The following is an 18,583-nucleotide window of genomic DNA, read 5'->3' on the forward strand; positions in this document are numbered from 1 at the left end:
ATGACTTGTAGGATCTTAGTTCCCTGACTAGGGATTGAACCCAGACCACTGCAATGAAAAGTACCAATTCCCACTGGGGAGCTCCTTCTTTTCTATTGATTGATTTCTGCATTGTTTTAAAAATGTTTTGATTATCCTAAGGTCATGACAATATTCTGTTATTTTCTATATGTTTTACCATTTTACTTTTCACATTTAGATCTACAATCCATCTGGAACTGATTTTGTGTACAAGGTGAGGTTTAAGGTCAAGAATCATTTCTCCCCCAGATCTCCAGTATCTTTTATCAAAAAGACTGTCCTTTTCCCACAGCTCTGCATGGTCATTTTAGTCATAAAATAAATGTGGGTCTATTACTGGATTTTCTGTTCTTCTCAATGTAATCTTTGGTGTACTTTGTGCCAGTATCACACAGTCTTAATTACTAAAAAAGGAAATGGCAGCCCACTCCAGTTGCCATGGACAATTCCACAGAGGAGTCTGGCGGCTACAGTCTGTGGGGTCACAAACAGTTGGACACCACTGAGCAACCAACACTTTCACTTTTTTTTATGTCTTGCCGTCTGAGTTTGAATCCTCTCACTTCACTCTTTTTCAAGCTTGTCTTGATTATTCTTATTCCTTTGGCATTTCCCCATAACTTCAGAATTACTCTGTTGATTAAAAATTTCTTGGGATTTTGATTGGGATTATACTGAATTTATAGACCAATTTTAGAGAATTGGTATCATTGCAATACTCCCTTTTTTTTTTTTGGTTGCACTGAGTGGGGCTCAAAATGGGCAAGAGGGGCAGTGAACCTGGCAGCCCCTTGCATCTTGTGTCTGCAGTGGAGCCCGGTCTCCCAGGACTCAGATCTGGCTTCAGCACCTGGGCAATGGCTGCCCTGCTCCAGGAAGCTGAGGACAAGACCAGGGTGCTGCTGCCCCCCAGTGTCGAGGGTGGGGAAGAACAGGCAAAGTGTAGCCTTTAGGCTGAAGGGGTGTGTGGGCGGGTTCCCAGTCTCTCTCCTCACAAAAGACACAGTACAGGGCGTGGGCATAACCAGATCTTTATTTTACCAGAAGGGACAGGCAGTGGGGCAGTGCAGCATCCAAGCCCCAGACCGGACATGCAGCATCCACATGCAGGAACACAGGCTGGGGCAGGGCGAGGGGCGGGGGACCAGGACCACAGGACACCCGCAGCGTCCCTGCGGGGATGCTGGGGCCCTGGGCTCTTCTGCCTCCTCTGAAGCAAGGAGACAGAGGACCGGGCTGCTTCCCCACAGCTGGAGCCTGATCATTTCTGGCCAGGAAGCAAGCCGGCACGAGCAGGGAAGGATTCCGGCCAGCCTACGGCACTCGATTCTGTGCAGGGCTGGCACAGCTCTGCCCACTGGAAGGGCCCGGCCTGATACTCAGGGCAGCACAGCCCTAGTAGGAAGGGGGTCTGTACATTTTCTATTCCCCAGAAGGGCTGGATCCTGATCCCAGAAAGGCTTAGCAGAGTTGGGACCAAGCCCCACTCCAGCGAAGGGGATTCCCTGAGCACGAGCAGGGGCCTCCTAAGGCAGTAGTAAACCGAGGGAGCTGCTCTACACAGGAGGCCTCGCCTCTGTGCCCGTGGGCGCGGGAGAGAGAGGTGAGGTACGAGAGCAGGCCTGGGGCTGGGCAGGGGTTGGCAGAGGGCGATGGCCCTGGGCCTGCAGCCACAGCTACTTGGGCCCAGAAGGGCTGGAGTGGGCGAGGCTGGGGACTTCCTGGGGGCAGGTTTTGGGCTGGGAAGACCAGGCCAGGAGAAGACAGGGTGGCCGTCATCCCCAGAATCCCTGCACCCATGCTGAAGCTCTGGCTGGGGCCATGGGGCGGCGGGGGATGGAGAGAAGCACAGAAAACTTCAAGGCACCAGGATTCTTGGGAGCAGCAGGGCCACCCCCACAGACAGACAAGACAGTGATTGTAATAAACATCTTCAATTTAAACTACATGATGTGTGTAGAGGGTGCGAGGAGAGAGGGAGAGAAAAAGACAGACAAAGGAAGAGACGAACAGGAGATGAGGGTGCAAGAGACAAACCAGACAGTCGTGGCAGTGAAAGCGAGGCTGTGGGATGGAGGAGAAGAGGCGGGAGACAGACAGAGACAGAGGGGAAGGGAAGACAGCCAGAGGCCTGAACACACAGCGCTTCTGGTCCCTACAGAATAAGGCACCAGAGTCAGTGACGTTCCCGTTGTCCCTGTGGTATTAAAACGGGTGCTGAAGGTGGGGGCGGTGGCTGCTGAAGAGTGTGGGCCGATGAGACCTCACACCTGTGCACCGGTGGCCTTCTTGATCAGCGGTATCTGCAAGGATGGGAGATGCCATGAGGCCTTGGCTTCAGGGCCCCCACCACTCTGTCCAGGCGACCCACCGCAGACAGCGAGACACCCACCTTAGACAGGTCCACGCCCGTCAGGGCGTGCACAGAGGCGGGCAGCTCGGCCAGCAGTCGGTTCACTTCCGATGTCACCTTGCTGTTGTCCCCACTGAGGACCACAATCTCATCGACTTTGGTCAGTGGGGCGGCAATTTTGGCAGCAATCTGGGAGGCAGGGTGGGAGGAGAGCTGGTTGCCACTCGGACTCCATCCACCTGCCCCATCCAGCATCTCTCCCTCCTGTTTCCACCTCACCCCACCCCAACGCAGCCTGGGCGGCCCTTATTTGCAATAAAGGTCAGTTGGTCCCCCGCCTAGGCCTGTTGTAGAGTTCTTCCCCATGCCGCTGAGTACTTCCCCATTTGACCCTCCCAGCCATCCTGTCGCTGTGTCACTGACAAGGCCCAGAGAAGTCCGGCACTTGCCCAGCCAGTCCCAGCCTTGGGTGGGAGCCTTACCCGGGGCAGGGCGTCCAACACCAAGGCCATCTTGGCTGCATCTCCGTATTTCTGGTAGGCCTCAGCCTTGAGTTTCATCCGCTCAGCCTCTGCCTTGCCCCTTGCCTCAATGACTGCCGCCTCTGCCTCCCCGATTTTGCGGATCTTCTCTGCTTCTGCCTGAGCCAGGAGGACCTGCTTCACCCTGGGGGAGTTCGGGCGGGCAGGGTCAGTGGGAAGTGCCAGGGGTCCCTTAAGCCTTGCCTGGGGGCCAGCGAACCCTCAAGTCCCCCACTTTGGCAGGTGTCAGGGGTGAGGGACCCATGAGGGCAGTGCCCTGGCCTGGCTCTGGCCTGGAAGAGGGTACTGGCTCCAAGAGGCCAGATTGGAGAGGGGACCTACCTGGGTGCCCTCTGTGCCAAGCACCACATCAGGCCCTTAAATCTCTACCACCTAATTCAGTCTTCCTAACAACAATCCCATGGGGCAGGCGGGTTAACCCTACTTCCCAGTGAGGAAGCAGGCGTGGGGGCATCCAAGCTTGGCCAGGAGTGGAGGGGGTGCCCAGGTGGCAGAGAAGCCAGACTAAAGCGGGGGCCCCCAGCGGCACCTACTTCTCGCCCTCTGCAATCTGCTGTATGCGGTGGGCCTCGGCCTCGGCGGGGCAGCGCACTGTGGCGATGAGTTCCTTGTCGGTGCGCAGGATCTCCTGCGCCTCCACGGCAATCTGCTTCTTGCGCTGCACGACCTCGATCTCAATCTCTTCCTGCCGGATCTTCTGCTGTTCACGTGCCCCTTGCAGCTCATAAGCCAGCTGGGCCTCAGCCGTCTGTGGCGGGGGAGGGTGGTCAGCACGTCAGAGGCTGGCCGCCACAGTCCTGGGCCTTGAGCCCCAACCCCAGGACGCCCGACAGCTTCTCACCTTGATGTTGACCTCCTCGCTGAAGGCCGACTTCTGCAGCTCGAAGGCTCGCTTGGAGTCGGCGATCTTGGTGTCAGCCATGAACTTCACATCCAGCATCTCCTTCTTGCACTCGGCTTCCTGGGAGCAGGAGGGGCAGGTGCTGAGGGTCCCCCTGAGTAACTGGGGTTTCCACCGCCCCTGAGCTCCCTCATCCTCGAGGCTGGGAAGGCAAGCCCACATACCCGGATGCCTGCGTCCCGTTCGGCCTCGGCTACCCCGATGTCAGCATCTCTCTGGACCACAGCAGTCTGTGTCTTGCCCAGGGAGCTCAGATAGTCCACTTTGTCATACACGTCCTGGGGAGGGAAGGGGAAGTCGTCCCTGGGAATAGTCAGAGGCATAAAGGGGCCCCTCCTGCCAAGCTCCCGCGCCACGCATGAATGGACACAGGGGCCACAGCCTTCCCGCCACACTGCACCTTGATGGTGAAGCTGAGAATCTCGATGCCCATGCGGCCGACATCAGGGGCTGCCACCTCCCGCACCAGCTTGGCAAACTGGTCCCGGTCCTGATAAATCTGCTCCACTGTCAGGGTCCCTGGGGGCAGAAGGATCGTGGGCTGGCTCCCCAGGGGCCCAGCCAGCTTGGGAAAGGGAGGAGCCGGCCAGGGAGAGGTCTGAGTGTAGACAGGGGTCACATGGTCTGTGCTGGGTCTTTCTAGGTTTCTTTCTATCTGGCTGTGCTGGGTCTTCCCTGTAGCATGTGGGATCTTTAGCGGCAGCATGTGAACTCTTAAGTTGTAGCATGTGGGATCTAGTTCCCTGACCAGGGATCGAATCTGGGCTCCCTGCCTTGGGAGCGCAGTCTTGGCCACTGGACCACCCGGGGAAGTCCCTGGTGGGTTTCTTCTAACACTGAGTCTCCTCCTGCAGGGTCTGGGCAGGATGAGGAAAAGTGCCCCAAGCAGCACTAGGTGCCTGACCTGACTGGCAGTCAGTCACTCAGCCCCACCTCCATGCTCTCTTCTTCACTCGAGTCTCCTGATGTTTTGAAAGGAAATACATGACAGAAAACCTGTCAGCTTTTCTGCTAGAAGCCTCTCAGTGGGACTGACAGGCCCGCCTGTCCAAGGCCCCCTCTCCCCTCCCTGGCCTTGGCTCAGGGATGCTGTGTGGCTCCTCGCAGCTGGCAGAGGAAGAGGGGTCCCTGGGCCAGGCAGGGCCTCACCGAGGATGGAGCGCAGGTGTCCCTCCAGTGTCTGCAGAACGACGTTCTTGATGTCTTGCACGCTCTTGCCTAGGAACTGCTCACAGGCCACAGCCAGGAGCTCCTTCTCGGTCATGATCTTCACCTGCCGGTAGTCACAGAGAAGTCTGAGCCAGGCTGGAGGCAGGCAGACGGAGGCCCCAGACCCAGGAGGATGGTGGCAGTTGGTACCCCTCCCCTCCTTTTTAGGACCTGGAGGCCTCAGGGGGAAGGGGGTGGTGGTGGGAGGGGGGTGGGGTCTGCTGAGGCCTCCAGCAGGGAGAAAACACGAGGAACTCATATTGAGAAATTTCACTTTCACTGGCAGCCCCAGGCTCTGCCAGGGCCTCTCCCCTGGACATTCTGGGCTCCTCCCCACCACCAACCCCTCCAGTCCACTCTTGGCCCCTCAGCCTGCAGGTCTCTGCAAAAAGGAGAATGAGCAATAGGGGTGCAGACAGACAGACTAGGAAAGAGAGCCAGGAGAGGGCAGGAGACAGGTCTGCGGTCCATCACCAGGGGAAGGCATCCTCTTCTTTCTTCCCCAAGGCACCAAGCCAACCACTCCTGCACCAGGGGCCTTTGAGATGGCTGAACCTGCCCTGTGAGGACCTCTGGAGAGCAGGAAGCCCCTCGCCCAGTCACCAGGCTGGGAATATAACGCAGCTCTGACTCCAGAGCCCAGAGCTCCCTGGCCTCATGTGGCCTCGCCCTCTGGTCCCCACCCTGCAGCCCCCTACCCAGGGGTCAGGGGAGGCCCGGGTTCTGGGGCTTGGCATTTCTGACGCCTGCAAAGAACGGGGAGGGGTTAGTGACACAGGAGCCCCGGCACTGCTTCTGTCCTCCGCTGGCCCTCTGGGGAAAGAAGGGTGTCTTGTTAGTCCTGCTGGGTGGCCGAGAGGCTGAGTGCAAGTTCCAGTGGCGACGACCCTCTCTGGGAAGGGGGATGGGCATGGGTGGGGCCGCTGGAGAGAGACTGCCCCTGGCTGCCGGCCTCTCCTCGTTCCCACCCCAAAACCCAGCGTGGGGACGAGGCAGCTCAACGGACATGCGCGGGGCTGCTGAGTTACTATACCTGGGCGACACCCGTCACAGTTAAAGCTACCCCCTCGGCCGTCTCTACGTCCTCACAGCGGGGCTGCAACGTCATAATCTCTAGGGAAATCCTGCCAAGAAATGCAAAACAGGGGCCATGGGTCTGGGGGCCCAGGGCCTGGGGTGTGGGGAAAGACTTTGACATCTCACTGCGCCGGCTGGGACGGGCCAGGGGGGTCCTGCTGCAGGAGACGGAGGGGGTGGGCTCTCCAAGGGGTCGGAGCTGAGAGTGTGTGAGGAGAGGGGTGGGAAGGCAGGGCCAGGGTGCAGATGGCTCAGTGGAAGGAGTGTCGTGTGCCACCCACGTGCACGTGTGTCCTCTGCTCACATCAGCCTGGCTGGAAGAGCGGGAGAGGAAGTAGGAGTTGTCAGGGGTGGTCTGGACCGGGGGGCTGGGGGTAGTGTGGGCAAGAGTCTTGGCGTGGCCATGTGTGTCCTGGAACAGCACATAAGTGCTGGTCCTCCAGGCTATATTTGTAGGTACCATCTGACCATCCCCCAGAGGCATTTGCCTGTTCCCTGGGCATGCTCAGCACCCCAGAGTGCCCTGGAGGCTGCTGAGAAAGCTGCCTTGTACCTGGCATGCTGGGAGTATGCCTACTGCTGGGTCAAGATGGAGGTGATCCTGTGTTTGCCCCACCCCACCAGGGGAGCCCTGCTGGGTCCCTCTACCTGGCACCAGGCCAAGGCTGGAAGCCTGCTCTCTGGGATTGGGGCCAGATGCGGCCAGTGGAGGAAAAGGCTGGGGCATGCTAGAGCTTTGGGGCCAAGGAGGGTTCTGCCCAGATGACCTGAGTCTTCAAGGGTTCACATCACCCAGTTGAAAAGGGATCTGGGTATTAGCTATTTCAAGTGGAGTGTGGGCTTGGAGGGAGACGAGGCTGCTAGGTGGGGTGTCGAGGGAGGCCTGGCCCCTACATATCCCACTCAAAGGGGCTCTGGGCTTCTTCTCTGCCCTGAAGCCTGCCCTTCCACAGTGATGAGTGGTGGGTGTGATAGGGACAGTCTTCTTCCCCATTAAGGATATGAGGTTGGGTGAGGCAGGGTGTGGGGGTGCTGGGTTTTGCCTGAGAAGCTGAAGGACAATTTCATGGAAGGGTGGAGGATGAGTAAGGTGACATGTAGGTCTCTTCTGGCCTGGGGACCCGCCAACATGCAGGCTCTGAGGGGCAGGGGCTTTCTGATGTCCATCGCTGCTTCGCTGCCTCCGCTGTGCCTGGAGCTGACAAGACGCTCAGCGGGGAGCTGGCAAATGGACCAATGAAGATGGGAACCTGTGCTGCTAAATGCCATGGCTCAGGAAAGGGTTTCATCTCTAGGGCTGTTTGGCGGTGAGGAGGGAGACAGCAGGTCGCTTGCTTTCCCAGGTGAGATCAAGTCTGTGATACAGATGGCGTTCCTCGAGCACTTCTTTTCTGAAAATCCCAAAGCGAGCACCCTCACATTGCTTTACTTGCCTTTCTAATATTCCTACAAGGCTCAGGGAGGGCTTGATTCTCCCCCTTTCGCATATGGGGAAGCTGAAGTCTGGTGACAGAGAGCTGCTCAAAGGCCTCTCGAAAGAGAATAAGGGGCAGGGAATGGCCATGGCTCTTTTTGCTCAGGCCTGTCAAGGAGGTTGGAAGCGGTCAAGGGGTGAGATGAACATAACTCCCCAGGGGACCCGTTCTTCTGGTACATCAGGGAGGAGGGTGTTGGCCTGGAGAAGACGCAGGACACAGAGCTCTGTGATACCTGAGGACTAGGACTCCCACAGGAATCTTTAGGATAGACCCCTCCCGACCTGGATAGCCCACCTCTGTCACAAAAGGGCCTGTGTCTTCTTCTCCCGCCTCAGCTTACTCTCAATGTAGGCTTGGCGTCCAAAGACACCCCCTGGCAGACTTGGGCAGAGCTCCCAGAAGCCTTCACTCTCTCTCCCCACTCGCAGCCCCCCATGAGCCGGGACAAGGGAGTGGGGGACCCTAGAGGCTCCACGCGGCCACCCAGAGCAGTGGTGGTGGGAGCAGAGGGCAGGGAGGCGCGCTCTCAGGAAAAGGGAGTCCATCTGGAGTCTGCCAGGCCCCCGAAGGGCAGGAAGAGAGGAGGTTAGACACAGAGGAGGAAGCAGGCGGGTTATTACCTGTGCAACCCCTGTTACGAATAGCGGGACCCCCTCCGACGTCTCAATATTCTCACAGCGACACAGGATGGTCATAACCTCCAGAGACAGTCTGAGGAGCAGCCGGGGGGGAGGGAGGGAGAGGTAGGGACAGGAAGGGAAGGAGGGGACACAGCAAACACACACAGTGGTTACCAGACAAGCACCGATGCCTGAGGCCTGGGGGGTGGGGGTGGGGTCGCTCTCAAAACTTCAGCTCCCATTCCCCACTGCCAGCTTGGCTCGGCCGTAGGGGACCAGAGACACCCCTGCGCTGGCCTGAGGCCTCTGGGTCTCTTCTCCAGCCCCCACACCTTTCCAGCCAGAAGCTGCTGGGCTGGAGGTAAAGCCTGCTGATGCCCTGAGCCCATGACCTGAGGTTGGGAGGTTGCCTGTGCGCAGGGCACCAGAGCTACCCACCGCCTCACTTTTCCAGGAGATTCCTGGCACAGTCTGGCTGGCAGCCTGAGCTCCATGCTCCAGATGGAGGCAAGCCTGTGTTTCCAGAAACGGGTGGGGGTGGGGGAGGCCACTCTGGGGGTTCATGAGCCACAGCAAATACCGAATCCTGCTCAGGGCACAAACCCTCAAAGCCTGTGCTACTTATCCCTAAGAAGGCAATTTAGGGCCAGAAGAGTCTAAAGCAATTTTTGGATTTTCTGATTTGCGGTGGTGGGATGTGTCAAGGAAGGCTGGGACGGGGGGAAGTGTGTGCACCCCTGCCAATATTCACAGGGACAACTGGGAGTCACTCACTTCCAGAGTTGGGCACGGGCAGAGTCATGGCAAAGAAAAGGTGCGTGGAAGCTACCTGGGCCTCCCTGGGGCAGGGTGTGTGCCCGTGTGTGCTGGGTGCCGGACCAGGCAGAGGCCAGCCTGTGGACAGCGCAGAAGGTTTCCTTAAACCAGAGGGAGGGAGGGCAGAGGCTGAGGTGAAGGAGCAGAAGCAAGTGGAGTGGGGGGATTGGGAGCAGGAGGCAACGTGGGTCCCCCCACTCTCTAGCCATGCGCATGTACACAGGTTGACTGCCTTCCAGCCCCTCCCTAACAGCACCCTCAGGCTGAGAGGACAGCAGACCCAGCTCAGACAGGCACCCATCAAGCTCTCTTTGGGGAAGGAGAGGGAGACAGGAAAGAGGGGGAGGATGGGGGAGGGGAGGACAGAGGGAGGGAGGGAGACAGGAAAGGGGGAGGGAGGGAAGGGAGGGGGAGGTGGGGGGGAAGAGGGAGGAGGGGATGGAGAGGAGGGAGGGAGACTGGAAAGAGAGAGGGAGGGTGGGGGGAGGGGGAGGAGGGGAGGGGGTAGAAGGAGGAGGGGATGGGGAGGAGGGAGGGAGACAGGAAAGAGGGAGGGAGGGGGGAGGAGGGAGAGGGAGGAGGGGATGGGGAGGAGGGAGGGAGACAGGAAAGAGGGAGGGAGGGGGGAGGGGGACAGGGAGGAGGGGATGGGGAGGAGGGAGGGAGACAGGAAAGAGGGAGGGAGAGGGGGAGGGGGACAGGGAGGAGGGGATGGGGAGGAGGGAGGGAGACAGGAAAGAGGGAGGGAGAGGGGGAGGGGGACAGGGAGGAGGGGATGGGGAGGAGGGAGGGAGACAGGAAAGAGGGGGAGAGAGGGAAGGAGACAGGAGAGGGGGAAGGTGGGGAGGAGGAGAAAGGGGGAGGGGAGGGAGACTGGAAAGACGGGGGAGAGAAAAGGAGGGGAGAGGGGGAGGGGGAGGAGGGGGAGGAAGTGGGGAGGAGGGAGGGAGACAGGAAAGAGGGAGAGAGGGTGGGGGGAGGAAGGGAAGGGGAGGGGGGAGAGGGAGGAGAGGATGGGGAGGAGGGAGGGAGACAGGAAAGGGGGGAGGGTGGAAGGGAAGAGGAAGAAGGGGATGGAGAGGAGGGAGGGAGACAGGAAAGAGAGGGAGGGAGGGGAGGAGAGAGGGAAGGAGATAGGAAAGGGGGAGGGTGGGGAGGAGGAGGAAGGGGGAGGGGAGGGAGACTGGAAAGAGGGGGGAGAGAAAAGGAGGGGGAGGGGGGAGGAGGGGGAGAAAGTGGGGAGGAGGGAGGCTGCAGCTCAGATGCCAGAAGTGGAGGAACAGCTCAGGTCAGGGAGAGACAGCTACCCCCATCGGGGCCTCAGGACAAGACAGGGCATGGCAGCAAAGGACAGCGGGAGAGACCTCACTGAGTCTGAAGAAGAACAGCTGACACTGAGGGCAGGTGACATGGAGGATGGCTGTGGAAAGGACCTCAAATGGAAGGCTGGGTTAGAAACCTAGACCTCCACTCTGACCTAGGAAGCGCCTGCCGGTCTCAGGGAAACAAGGGTCCCCGCTGGGGGAGACGCCCCTGCAGCAGACTAGGGGACAGGGAAGGGGCTGCCCCAGGAACCCAAGAGTGGGCCCTGCCTGCGGGCCCAGAGGGAGATGCTGAGCCAGGGTGTGGGAGAGCCACCCTGAGGATGAGGCATAAGGCCCCCACCCCTCACCTTCAAACCTGCAGTCAGAGAAGCTGGGCCCTGCTGTCTTGGGGCTCTGCTCCCAGGAGCAGGAAGGGGGAGGGGACCAACCACGGTGTGGAGAAAGGGCCTCTGGGGTGTCAGCGGACGCCTGGCAGGACAGGTCTCGGGGCAAGCGGATACTCTCTAGGCCCGGCTGTACGTCTAGGGGTTTGGACGAGACACTCTGCTGTCCCAGGACTGTGTGGCGGGTGTGGGGTGGGAGGTGACAGTGTCTCTGGAGAGGGAACCCATGGCTCCTGTCAGGCCAGCTGGCCCCCTCAGGAGTCTTAGGATCCTGAGAGGATCTTGTGACCACTACTAATTGCTTTCTGAAACACTTTTGACCTGGGCCAGAAGAGTTTCCCAAGATCCCTCAACTGAGGCAGGGCTAAGAGAGGGGAGAGATAGGCAGTGGAGGGGGTTAGGAGAGATAAGTGAAGTTAAATCGTTGTGACATGCTTCCCATGCCCCTGACTTCAGCCAACACCCTCAGACTCCCTGCCGCCATGGGGCGTCTCTCTGCCAACTGGGATACAGGGGGATTTCCACTGGAATCTCCACTGCTTCCCCTTCACAGGACCCCCACCCCTGCCAATGGGCCTGCGCTTTCATAGCTCTGCTGTCTGTGTCGCCTGGTTCCTGGCCTGGAAGAATCTGGGCCCCTCCCCGATCTCCCATAATCAGGAAGGGGTTGCTGGTGGGGAGGTGGCCGGCCAGCCTCATCTCCTCCCAGGTGGGCAGTGAGGGGGCAGGAGAGGCCTGGGCCCGAGTCTAGCCCTGCCCCGGGCTCTGGGAAAGCCAGCAGGCAGAGCCTGAGCTGAAATCTCCTTTCCCCTTCTGAGTCTCTCCAGACTGATGGAGGAGGTCCAGACCCATCTTGCCCAGCCCCGGTGCCAATTCCTTAGATCCGTATCCCTTGTCTTTAATACAGAGAGCCCCTTCAGGCTATAACCATCCTCTGCCATTTAGCCCCTGCCTGCATTGTCCCAGGATCTGCACAGGGCAGGGGTCTCTTCAAGTCTTTCCTCCTTCCTAGGACCACTCCAAACAGGTGTGTTATTAAGGGTTCGTGAATAATTCTGAGCTAGAATCAGGGCGTTAGGGTTCTGCCTGAATTGCCTGGGGCAGAAGTGATGCTTTCACTGGAAAAAAGCACACCCACCAAGGAAGAGCTGCTCACAGACAGCCCTCCTGCCTCCCCATGTAACCCCCTCCACCTGCCTCTTAGGAGGTCCCCCCAACTAGAGTGGAATGCAGCAAGTGGTAGATGCTCTAGCTCAAGTGGCATGAAGGGGGTTAAGGATGGAGATCGTCTTCTCCCCTGCCCACCAGGATGCCCGATTGCCAGCCCCCAGGCCCTTACCTCTGAGTGTCGGAGATACACCACCAAGCCCAGGCCCAGCCGCCAAACACATACTGTTTATAGTCGGAACCACAACAGCCCCCTGGAGAGCAAAGCAAACCGTGGCTGGTCAGTTAGTCCTTGGGTATGTCTACCCTCCAACGCCTCCATCAGTAACGCTGGGCCTTAGCCTGCTCTGACACTTGACAACTCCCACCACTAGGCACCAGGGGTGGAGGTTACAGATAAATGGGAGACAGGCCCTTAAGGTCTTGGGATCTAGTTTGGTAGACAGGCAATTTGCATAGAAATGAGGGGAGCCAATGAGTGGTTCAGAATGTATGTGCTTTCAGAGAACAAAGTCAGTGGGCAAGAGTGAACAGGGACACGTCCATCTTTGATTCAACCATCCGTTCAGCAAACAAGTACTTTTCTGTGCTAGGGAAACAGAGATCAAGGTACAGCTCCTCTCTTAAAAGCGGTGGGACTCGGAGGAGTGACCTTTTCCTGAGCTGATGGTTGTACCATGCGACTGGCCCATTACCAGGATGGGATCAGTCCCAGAGGGGATGCAGGTGGAAGGCTAATACAAGGGAGTCTACGAACCAAGAGGTGGGATGGGGGTGGGGGTGGCACGCTCAGCAGACCTCTCAGTGAGACTGGTTCCCAGGGGTTCAGAGTGAATGGGAGTGGATGGGGAAGACGGCAAGACCTCAAAACAGAAGCCAACTCATGGTACCAAATGGAAAAGTGAAAGGGAAAAGGCCTAAAAAGGAAATGACTCCTGGAAACTATGTATCAACTAAATAGCCCCGTTGAATCTGGCCACCACCCAGATTCACCTCCTGGAGGAGCTCCGCACAACCTCTATACAGAAATGAGAAAAATCAGTTCTTGAAATTCTTGTTGTGAACCCTCCTGCTGATGCCAAAATTAATCAACAAGTTCATGAAAACTTAGTAAAAGGAAGAAGGGCTGTTCCCTGGCAGAAACAGATGATTCAAAGGAAATGTAACATGTAACAGGGAGGAAAAAGCCAGTGGGCGTCATTGTTTCTGCATTCATAAACTTGGGTTTTCAGGAAAGTCTAGGGTGGGTGCCTTCCAAGGTCAAAGGTCAGGGGTAGTTTTGTGTAGCTGGGTTAGTATCTCTGAGCCCTCATGGGACACTGACCTCAGGGGACAAAGCCGGGCAGCGGGGCAGAGGGCAGACTGCAGAGTATTGTAGGGACTGGGCCAAGCAGGGGTGTTGTGTGTATGTGCCTGAGTGATGGGGAAGTCATTTAAGCTAAGAAGCCACACTTGTATTTGCATTTTAGAAACCCCACTTTGCGCAAGGAGAAAGATACCTGGGTCAGGGAGGCTGGGGAGAAGCAGCCTCTTGCAGTGACCCAGGCCACACACAGTGGCTGACGTGGGGGGATAACTTCTAGAGTAGTCTTATCCAAGAGAACGTCCTTCTGGGATTGAAATGTTCCCCAGCTGTGCTGTGCAACAAAGCAGCCACTCGGGACATGTGCTATTGAGCACTGGAAATCTGGCTGGTATAACCGAGAAAATGAATTTTAATTAACTTAAATTAACCTGTGGCTCACGGCTACCATATTGGACAGTGTAGACCTAGAGCCAGGGTTTGGGTTGGTGGTCAGGCCAACAACCAGAGACAATAGAATCATGAACCGGAGAGAAGTTTTAGATAGCTGGAGGGACCACCTGACGCGAACAGCTGACTTACTGGAAAAGACCCTGATGCTGGGAAAGACTGAGGGCAGGAGGACAAGGGGGGCGACAGAAGATGAGATGGTTGGCTGGCATCACCGACTCGATGGATATGAATTTCCAATAGTGAAGGGCAGGGAAGCCTGGAGTGCTGCAGTCCACGGGGTTGGAAGGAGTTGGACACAATTTAGTGACTGAACAACAAAGGAACAAAGATCCCACAAGTGTGGCAGGACTGCCAAGATAGACAGCTGGCAAATGATACTGCCCACCGGGCAGCCCACCCTGTCTCCTGGGTCTGCCCTGTGCATGGTGTACAAGCAGCTGAGCCTGAGGTCCAGGGAGCTGGGAGCATCCCTGCAGTGTGAACAGGGTCGGGAACAGGTTGCAGGTCTCTGGAAACACCTGTTCACAGGACTGCTGCTCAAGGTAAGCCACTGCAGGCTGCTCTGTCCTGGGGATGGGGTGAGAGGAGACTCTGAGGACCAGCAGTCAACTTGAAACCAAAACCATCTCGGGATCCAGTGAAACTGGAAAAGGATCAAAAACCACAGCTTGTTCCACTTCTTCTGGCCTGGTGGGAGCTGGGGCACAGTGGCACAGCTTTCTCCAACCAACCCAGGGCACTTCTCAGGGTGCAGGGAGAGGAGACGTGTAGTGGTGTAGTGTAGTGGTGGCAGGGTGGGATGGAGGCGAGAGAGCCAAGGGTGGAAATCCACGCTTTGAAGTGAAAAGTGAAGCATTAGTCACTTAGTTGTTTCTGACTCTGTGAGACCCCGTGGACTGTCAGGCTCCCCTGTCCATGGGATTCTCCAGGCAAGAATACTGGAGGGGTAGCCATTTTTTTTTTTTTACCTTTAACTTATTCTTTGACCTTGGGAGCAGGCTGCCACAGCTCAGGCTGGGCCCTTGGCCAAGGGTAACATGGCCAGGTTCCCAGGGGTAGCAACAGGAAGCTGGGGCTGCCTGGCTGCCCCACCCCCAGCAGCCTCCTCCCCTGGAAGGGATCTTCCTCCCAGCTTCCTGGTCACCCTGGGGGCCACTCCGAAGAGAGGACTCTTAGGTGACCCTTCCTTGACCTCCCCAGTTCTTACTGTCTCTAGACTTGGAGACAACCCTCCTAATTTTATCTCACTTCTTCTAACCCAACGTACTTTCCTTTGCTCTGTCCTCAACCAAGTTGAAGAGTCACAAAATATCCTGTCATAAATTCCGCCTCACTCTTAGCCCTCCCCCAACACAAGTGTCCGTCTGCCCCCTCAGGAACACTTCCTTTCTTCCTGCCCCTCTTCCACTCTTTCATTCCTACTAGTCAAGAAGACCTACAACTCTACTCTACAAGGCAGATTTTTTTTTTTTTTTTGGTCACGCTGCAGGGCTTATGGGATTTCAGTTCCCCAACCAGGACTGAACTGGGCAGTGAACATGCTGAATCCTAACCACTGGACCATCAGGGAACTCTCACACAAGGGGGATTTTTTTTTTTTAAAACATTTTATCAATTTATTTGGCTGCACCAGGTCTTAGTTTCAGCATGTAGGATCTTTCGTTGCGGCATGTGAACTGTGAACTCCTAGTTGCAGCATGTGGGACCTAGTTCTCTGACCAGGGATTGAACCTGGGCCCTCTGCGTTGGGAACACTGAGTCTTAGCCACTGGACCACGAGGGAAGTCCCACAAGGGGGATTTTTTGAGCCAAAATCCCCCCTTAGTAGTCTGGCAAAGCCTGAATGTTCATAAATGCATAAAATAAGATACATAAGAAACAAATATTTAAAGTTATATATGTGTGCTATGTGATACATAGTAACATGTATAATGTTATTAAATAATAAGATCTTGTGGTAGATTAATAACTGGCTTAATTTCAAAGTAGCAATGAGCATAAATGATTTTTACCATATCTGCAACAAAGGCAGTGTGGTAGGAAAATATCTGCTAATTCTATCATGGATTGTTGCCGACATTAATAATCGTAGGAAGCACTTTCAGTTAAAGTGAAAGTGAAGTTGCTCAGTCGTGTCCAACTCTTTGCGACCCCATGGACTGTAGCCCACCAGGCTCCTCCATCCATGGGATTCTCCAGGCAAGAATACTAGAGTGGGTTGCCATTTCCTTCTCCAGGGGATCTTCCCGACCCAGAGATCGAACCTGGGTCTCCCACGTTGTAGGCAGACGCTTTACCGTCTGAGCCACCAGGGAAGTCTACACTTTCAGTTAAAGTAAGTGTAAATAAAAATGTACCACTTTCCTCTTATCAAATGCAAAGACCTCTAAATTCTTTCCACAAACTCCAGGCTAAGAGAAAGGTATATGGTGTTTGGATTCCCCCAAAGTAGAAACAGAGAAAAAAATTGTGCATTACAGAATGAAGGAGGCAGGATAGACAAGAAAAACCTCCAGACTTTTCAAGTGGAAAAGATGATCATGATACGTATCAACATCCTCCTTCTGAAAGTAGGCTGCATGAGATGGCCCTGGACTTAGAAGGGAAAGTGAAAGTCGCTCAGTCGTCTTTGCGATCCCATGGACTATATAGTCCATGGAGTTCTCCAGGTCAGAATCCTGGAGTAGCCATTCCCTTCTCTAGGGGATCTTTCCAACCCAGGGATCGAACCCAGGTCTCCCACACAGCGGGAAGATTCTTAACCAGCTGAGCCACCATGGAAGCCACCTGGACTTAGATGCAGGTCCAATTAATGGGGTGTAGGGAACAGGACTGGAAGTCCACATGCCAGCGAAAGCCACAGTGCAGTTCGATCATCTCACATTCCAAGATACTACTATGCTGGGCATCATCTCTCTCTCTTCTCTTCCACCCTCCCTTGACTTCAGCTCTCTTAATTCTCAGTGTGGCCTCCTCTCCGCACCCCTAAAATGGCTTCGAAGTTAGCACTGCCTTGGCCTCTGGCTAGAGTACCCTGGCAACTTGGGAGGCACAGAGCAGCCCGTCTTAGGGGTTCTTTTTGCCCCTCAGTTTCAGGATCGCCACAAAGACAAACTGGAGCTCTTTCTCCTTGGCCCAGAGTCTGGGCTTCTAGAGAGAAATCCGACAAGTAAAAAACAAGTGTGATGTAGATTCAGGTTTCTAAAAACCTTTAGGAGTAGAGGCTGGGAGACTGGCCCAAGTCTGAGAGAGAAGCAAGTTTGGTCAGTGCTCTCTGGGGGTCTCCCTGGTGACCCCAAGGCTATCTTCTCTGGTTTTCAGGGAAGTGAAAGATTTTTTTTTTTTTTTTGGCTGTGCCACAGGGCTTGCAGGATCTTAGTTCCCCGACCAGGGATCAACCCCCCAGGCCCCTGCAGTGAAACCAAAGAGTCCAAACCATGGGACTGCCAGGGAAGTCCCAGGGAAGTGAAGGATCTTAATTTCCCCACAGTAGGTTCCTAGTCAGAGAGATTGACGATTTCCTGTCCCAGGGCAAAGACTGACTTTAAGATTCAAACTGAAACAAAGTTCATGAAAGTTCCCAATGGATTCATCCCAGGTCTCAAAGTGGGTGGCAATAAGCCCAGGTCGGGCCCACCCTCTTCTGCTCAGTTCTGCAGCTGGCCCTAACAACTCTCTGCACAGGTGGAGAATCCATACTGACAGTGGCAAGTAGGATATGAGCGTTTCCTGCAGCTACAGGCCTCCACGCTGTCGGGAAAACACGGGCTTCTCCCCAGCACCCGCGCCATTGGCTGCACAAACTGGTGGCTTGAAAGGCTTCTGCCACTTCCCAAGACACCCAAACACACAATTTAAATAGCAGCCTTATGGCACGATCTCTCTCCCTACCCCAACATTGCGGAGCCCCCATCCCGCCTAAGCGCAACAGAAATTCTGGAGTCTGCAGCATTTTGCAACCAGAGCAACACAGCCCGGAGCCAGGTTTCTCAACCTGTAGAGGCCGCACCCGCGTCTACGGGGCGGGCAGTGCCAGTAAAGCCCGGCAAGCCTCAGCCTGCTCGGAATTAACGGATCTGTGCCCAGAACCCAAGGATCCAGGTCCACCGCCCCTCCCCAGACAGGCACCTGCGACCCACCCACCCCTCGTTCCGGGCGCTGGCATCCAGCCAGACTGTGTTCCCGGAACCCCAAGGCTTCGGCTCGGGATCCTCTAGGCCACAGGGGAGACCCTGCCCAAAGGAGGAGGCGGAGAAAGGAAAGGAGGGAATAAACACGGGCAAACACGCAGAGCACGGAGGTGGGGGGAGCGCCTGGCCGGTGCCCTAGGGCGCGGAGCACGGAGAGTGGGGGTCCCTCCTGGAAGGGTCTCCGGAGCTACCGTAAGCTCAGGCCCCACCCCCGGCATTGCCCCCGCCCCCGTACCCCCCGCCCAACCCTCAGAGCCCTTCCTCGGCCTGGCCCCTCTCCCGCCCTCCCAGGCACAGCCCCCGCCCCAAACACCCTCCCTCCCGGCGCCGGGCGTTCCAGATCCACCTCCCTCGGGGCCCCCTCACCTGAAACCACCAGCGCCTCGTTGGGCCCCACCGTGTGACAATTGCCCATGGCGCCTGCAGGACGGAGGGGCCCCCCGGAGGTCGCGGAGACCTGGACAGCAGCCTCCGGCCCGCCCGCACAGCCGGCCTCGCCCTGCCTGTCGGGCCACCCCCAGCGGCCGCCCGCCCGCCCGCACCCCTCCGCGGCCGCAGCGCCGCCGGAAGTGTGGCGGCGGAGGGCGGGGCCGGCGCGGCCTGCTAGGCGGTCGGCGCGCTACCCGTAGAGTCAACACGCTTTATTGCACGGGCTAGACATCGCGTACCCTCGACTCCCACGGGGCGCCTGAATAACCACCGTCCTGCCCTTTCTCACCTTCCATCTCCCAGCTCCCACCTTACA

General features: G+C 56.9%; 1 protein-coding gene across 4 annotated transcripts; it reads right to left on the reverse strand.

The window, feature by feature from the left end:
* Positions 1–1,036: 1,036 nt before the first annotated feature.
* FLOT2 (flotillin 2) lies at positions 1,037–18,414 on the reverse strand. Of its 4 annotated transcripts, XM_027517035.1 has the most exons (12): positions 18,205–18,322; positions 12,065–12,146; positions 8,202–8,292; positions 6,060–6,150; positions 4,967–5,090; positions 4,218–4,336; positions 3,982–4,095; positions 3,758–3,877; positions 3,450–3,664; positions 2,857–3,040; positions 2,414–2,563; positions 1,037–2,324 (listed from the first exon to the last, which is right to left on the reverse strand). In XM_027517035.1, the coding sequence occupies exons 4-12, from the start codon at positions 6,132–6,134 to the stop codon at positions 2,286–2,288; spliced, it is 1,140 nt and encodes a 379-aa protein (XP_027372836.1). In that variant the 5' UTR covers positions 6,135–6,150; positions 8,202–8,292; positions 12,065–12,146; positions 18,205–18,322; the 3' UTR covers positions 1,037–2,285. The 4 variants fall into 4 exon arrangements, with proteins under 4 accessions (XP_027372836.1, XP_027372834.1, XP_027372835.1 ...); XM_027517033.1 differs by lacking the exon at positions 8,202–8,292 and having other exon boundaries at positions 18,205–18,414; XM_027517034.1 differs by lacking the exon at positions 6,060–6,150 and having other exon boundaries at positions 18,205–18,371.
* Between the last annotated feature and the right edge of the window lie 169 nt (positions 18,415–18,583).

Source organism: Bos indicus x Bos taurus, chromosome 19 (genome assembly GCF_003369695.1).
Source record: "Bos indicus x Bos taurus breed Angus x Brahman F1 hybrid chromosome 19, Bos_hybrid_MaternalHap_v2.0, whole genome shotgun sequence".
NCBI classification, from domain to species: Eukaryota; Metazoa; Chordata; class Mammalia; order Artiodactyla; family Bovidae; genus Bos; species Bos indicus x Bos taurus.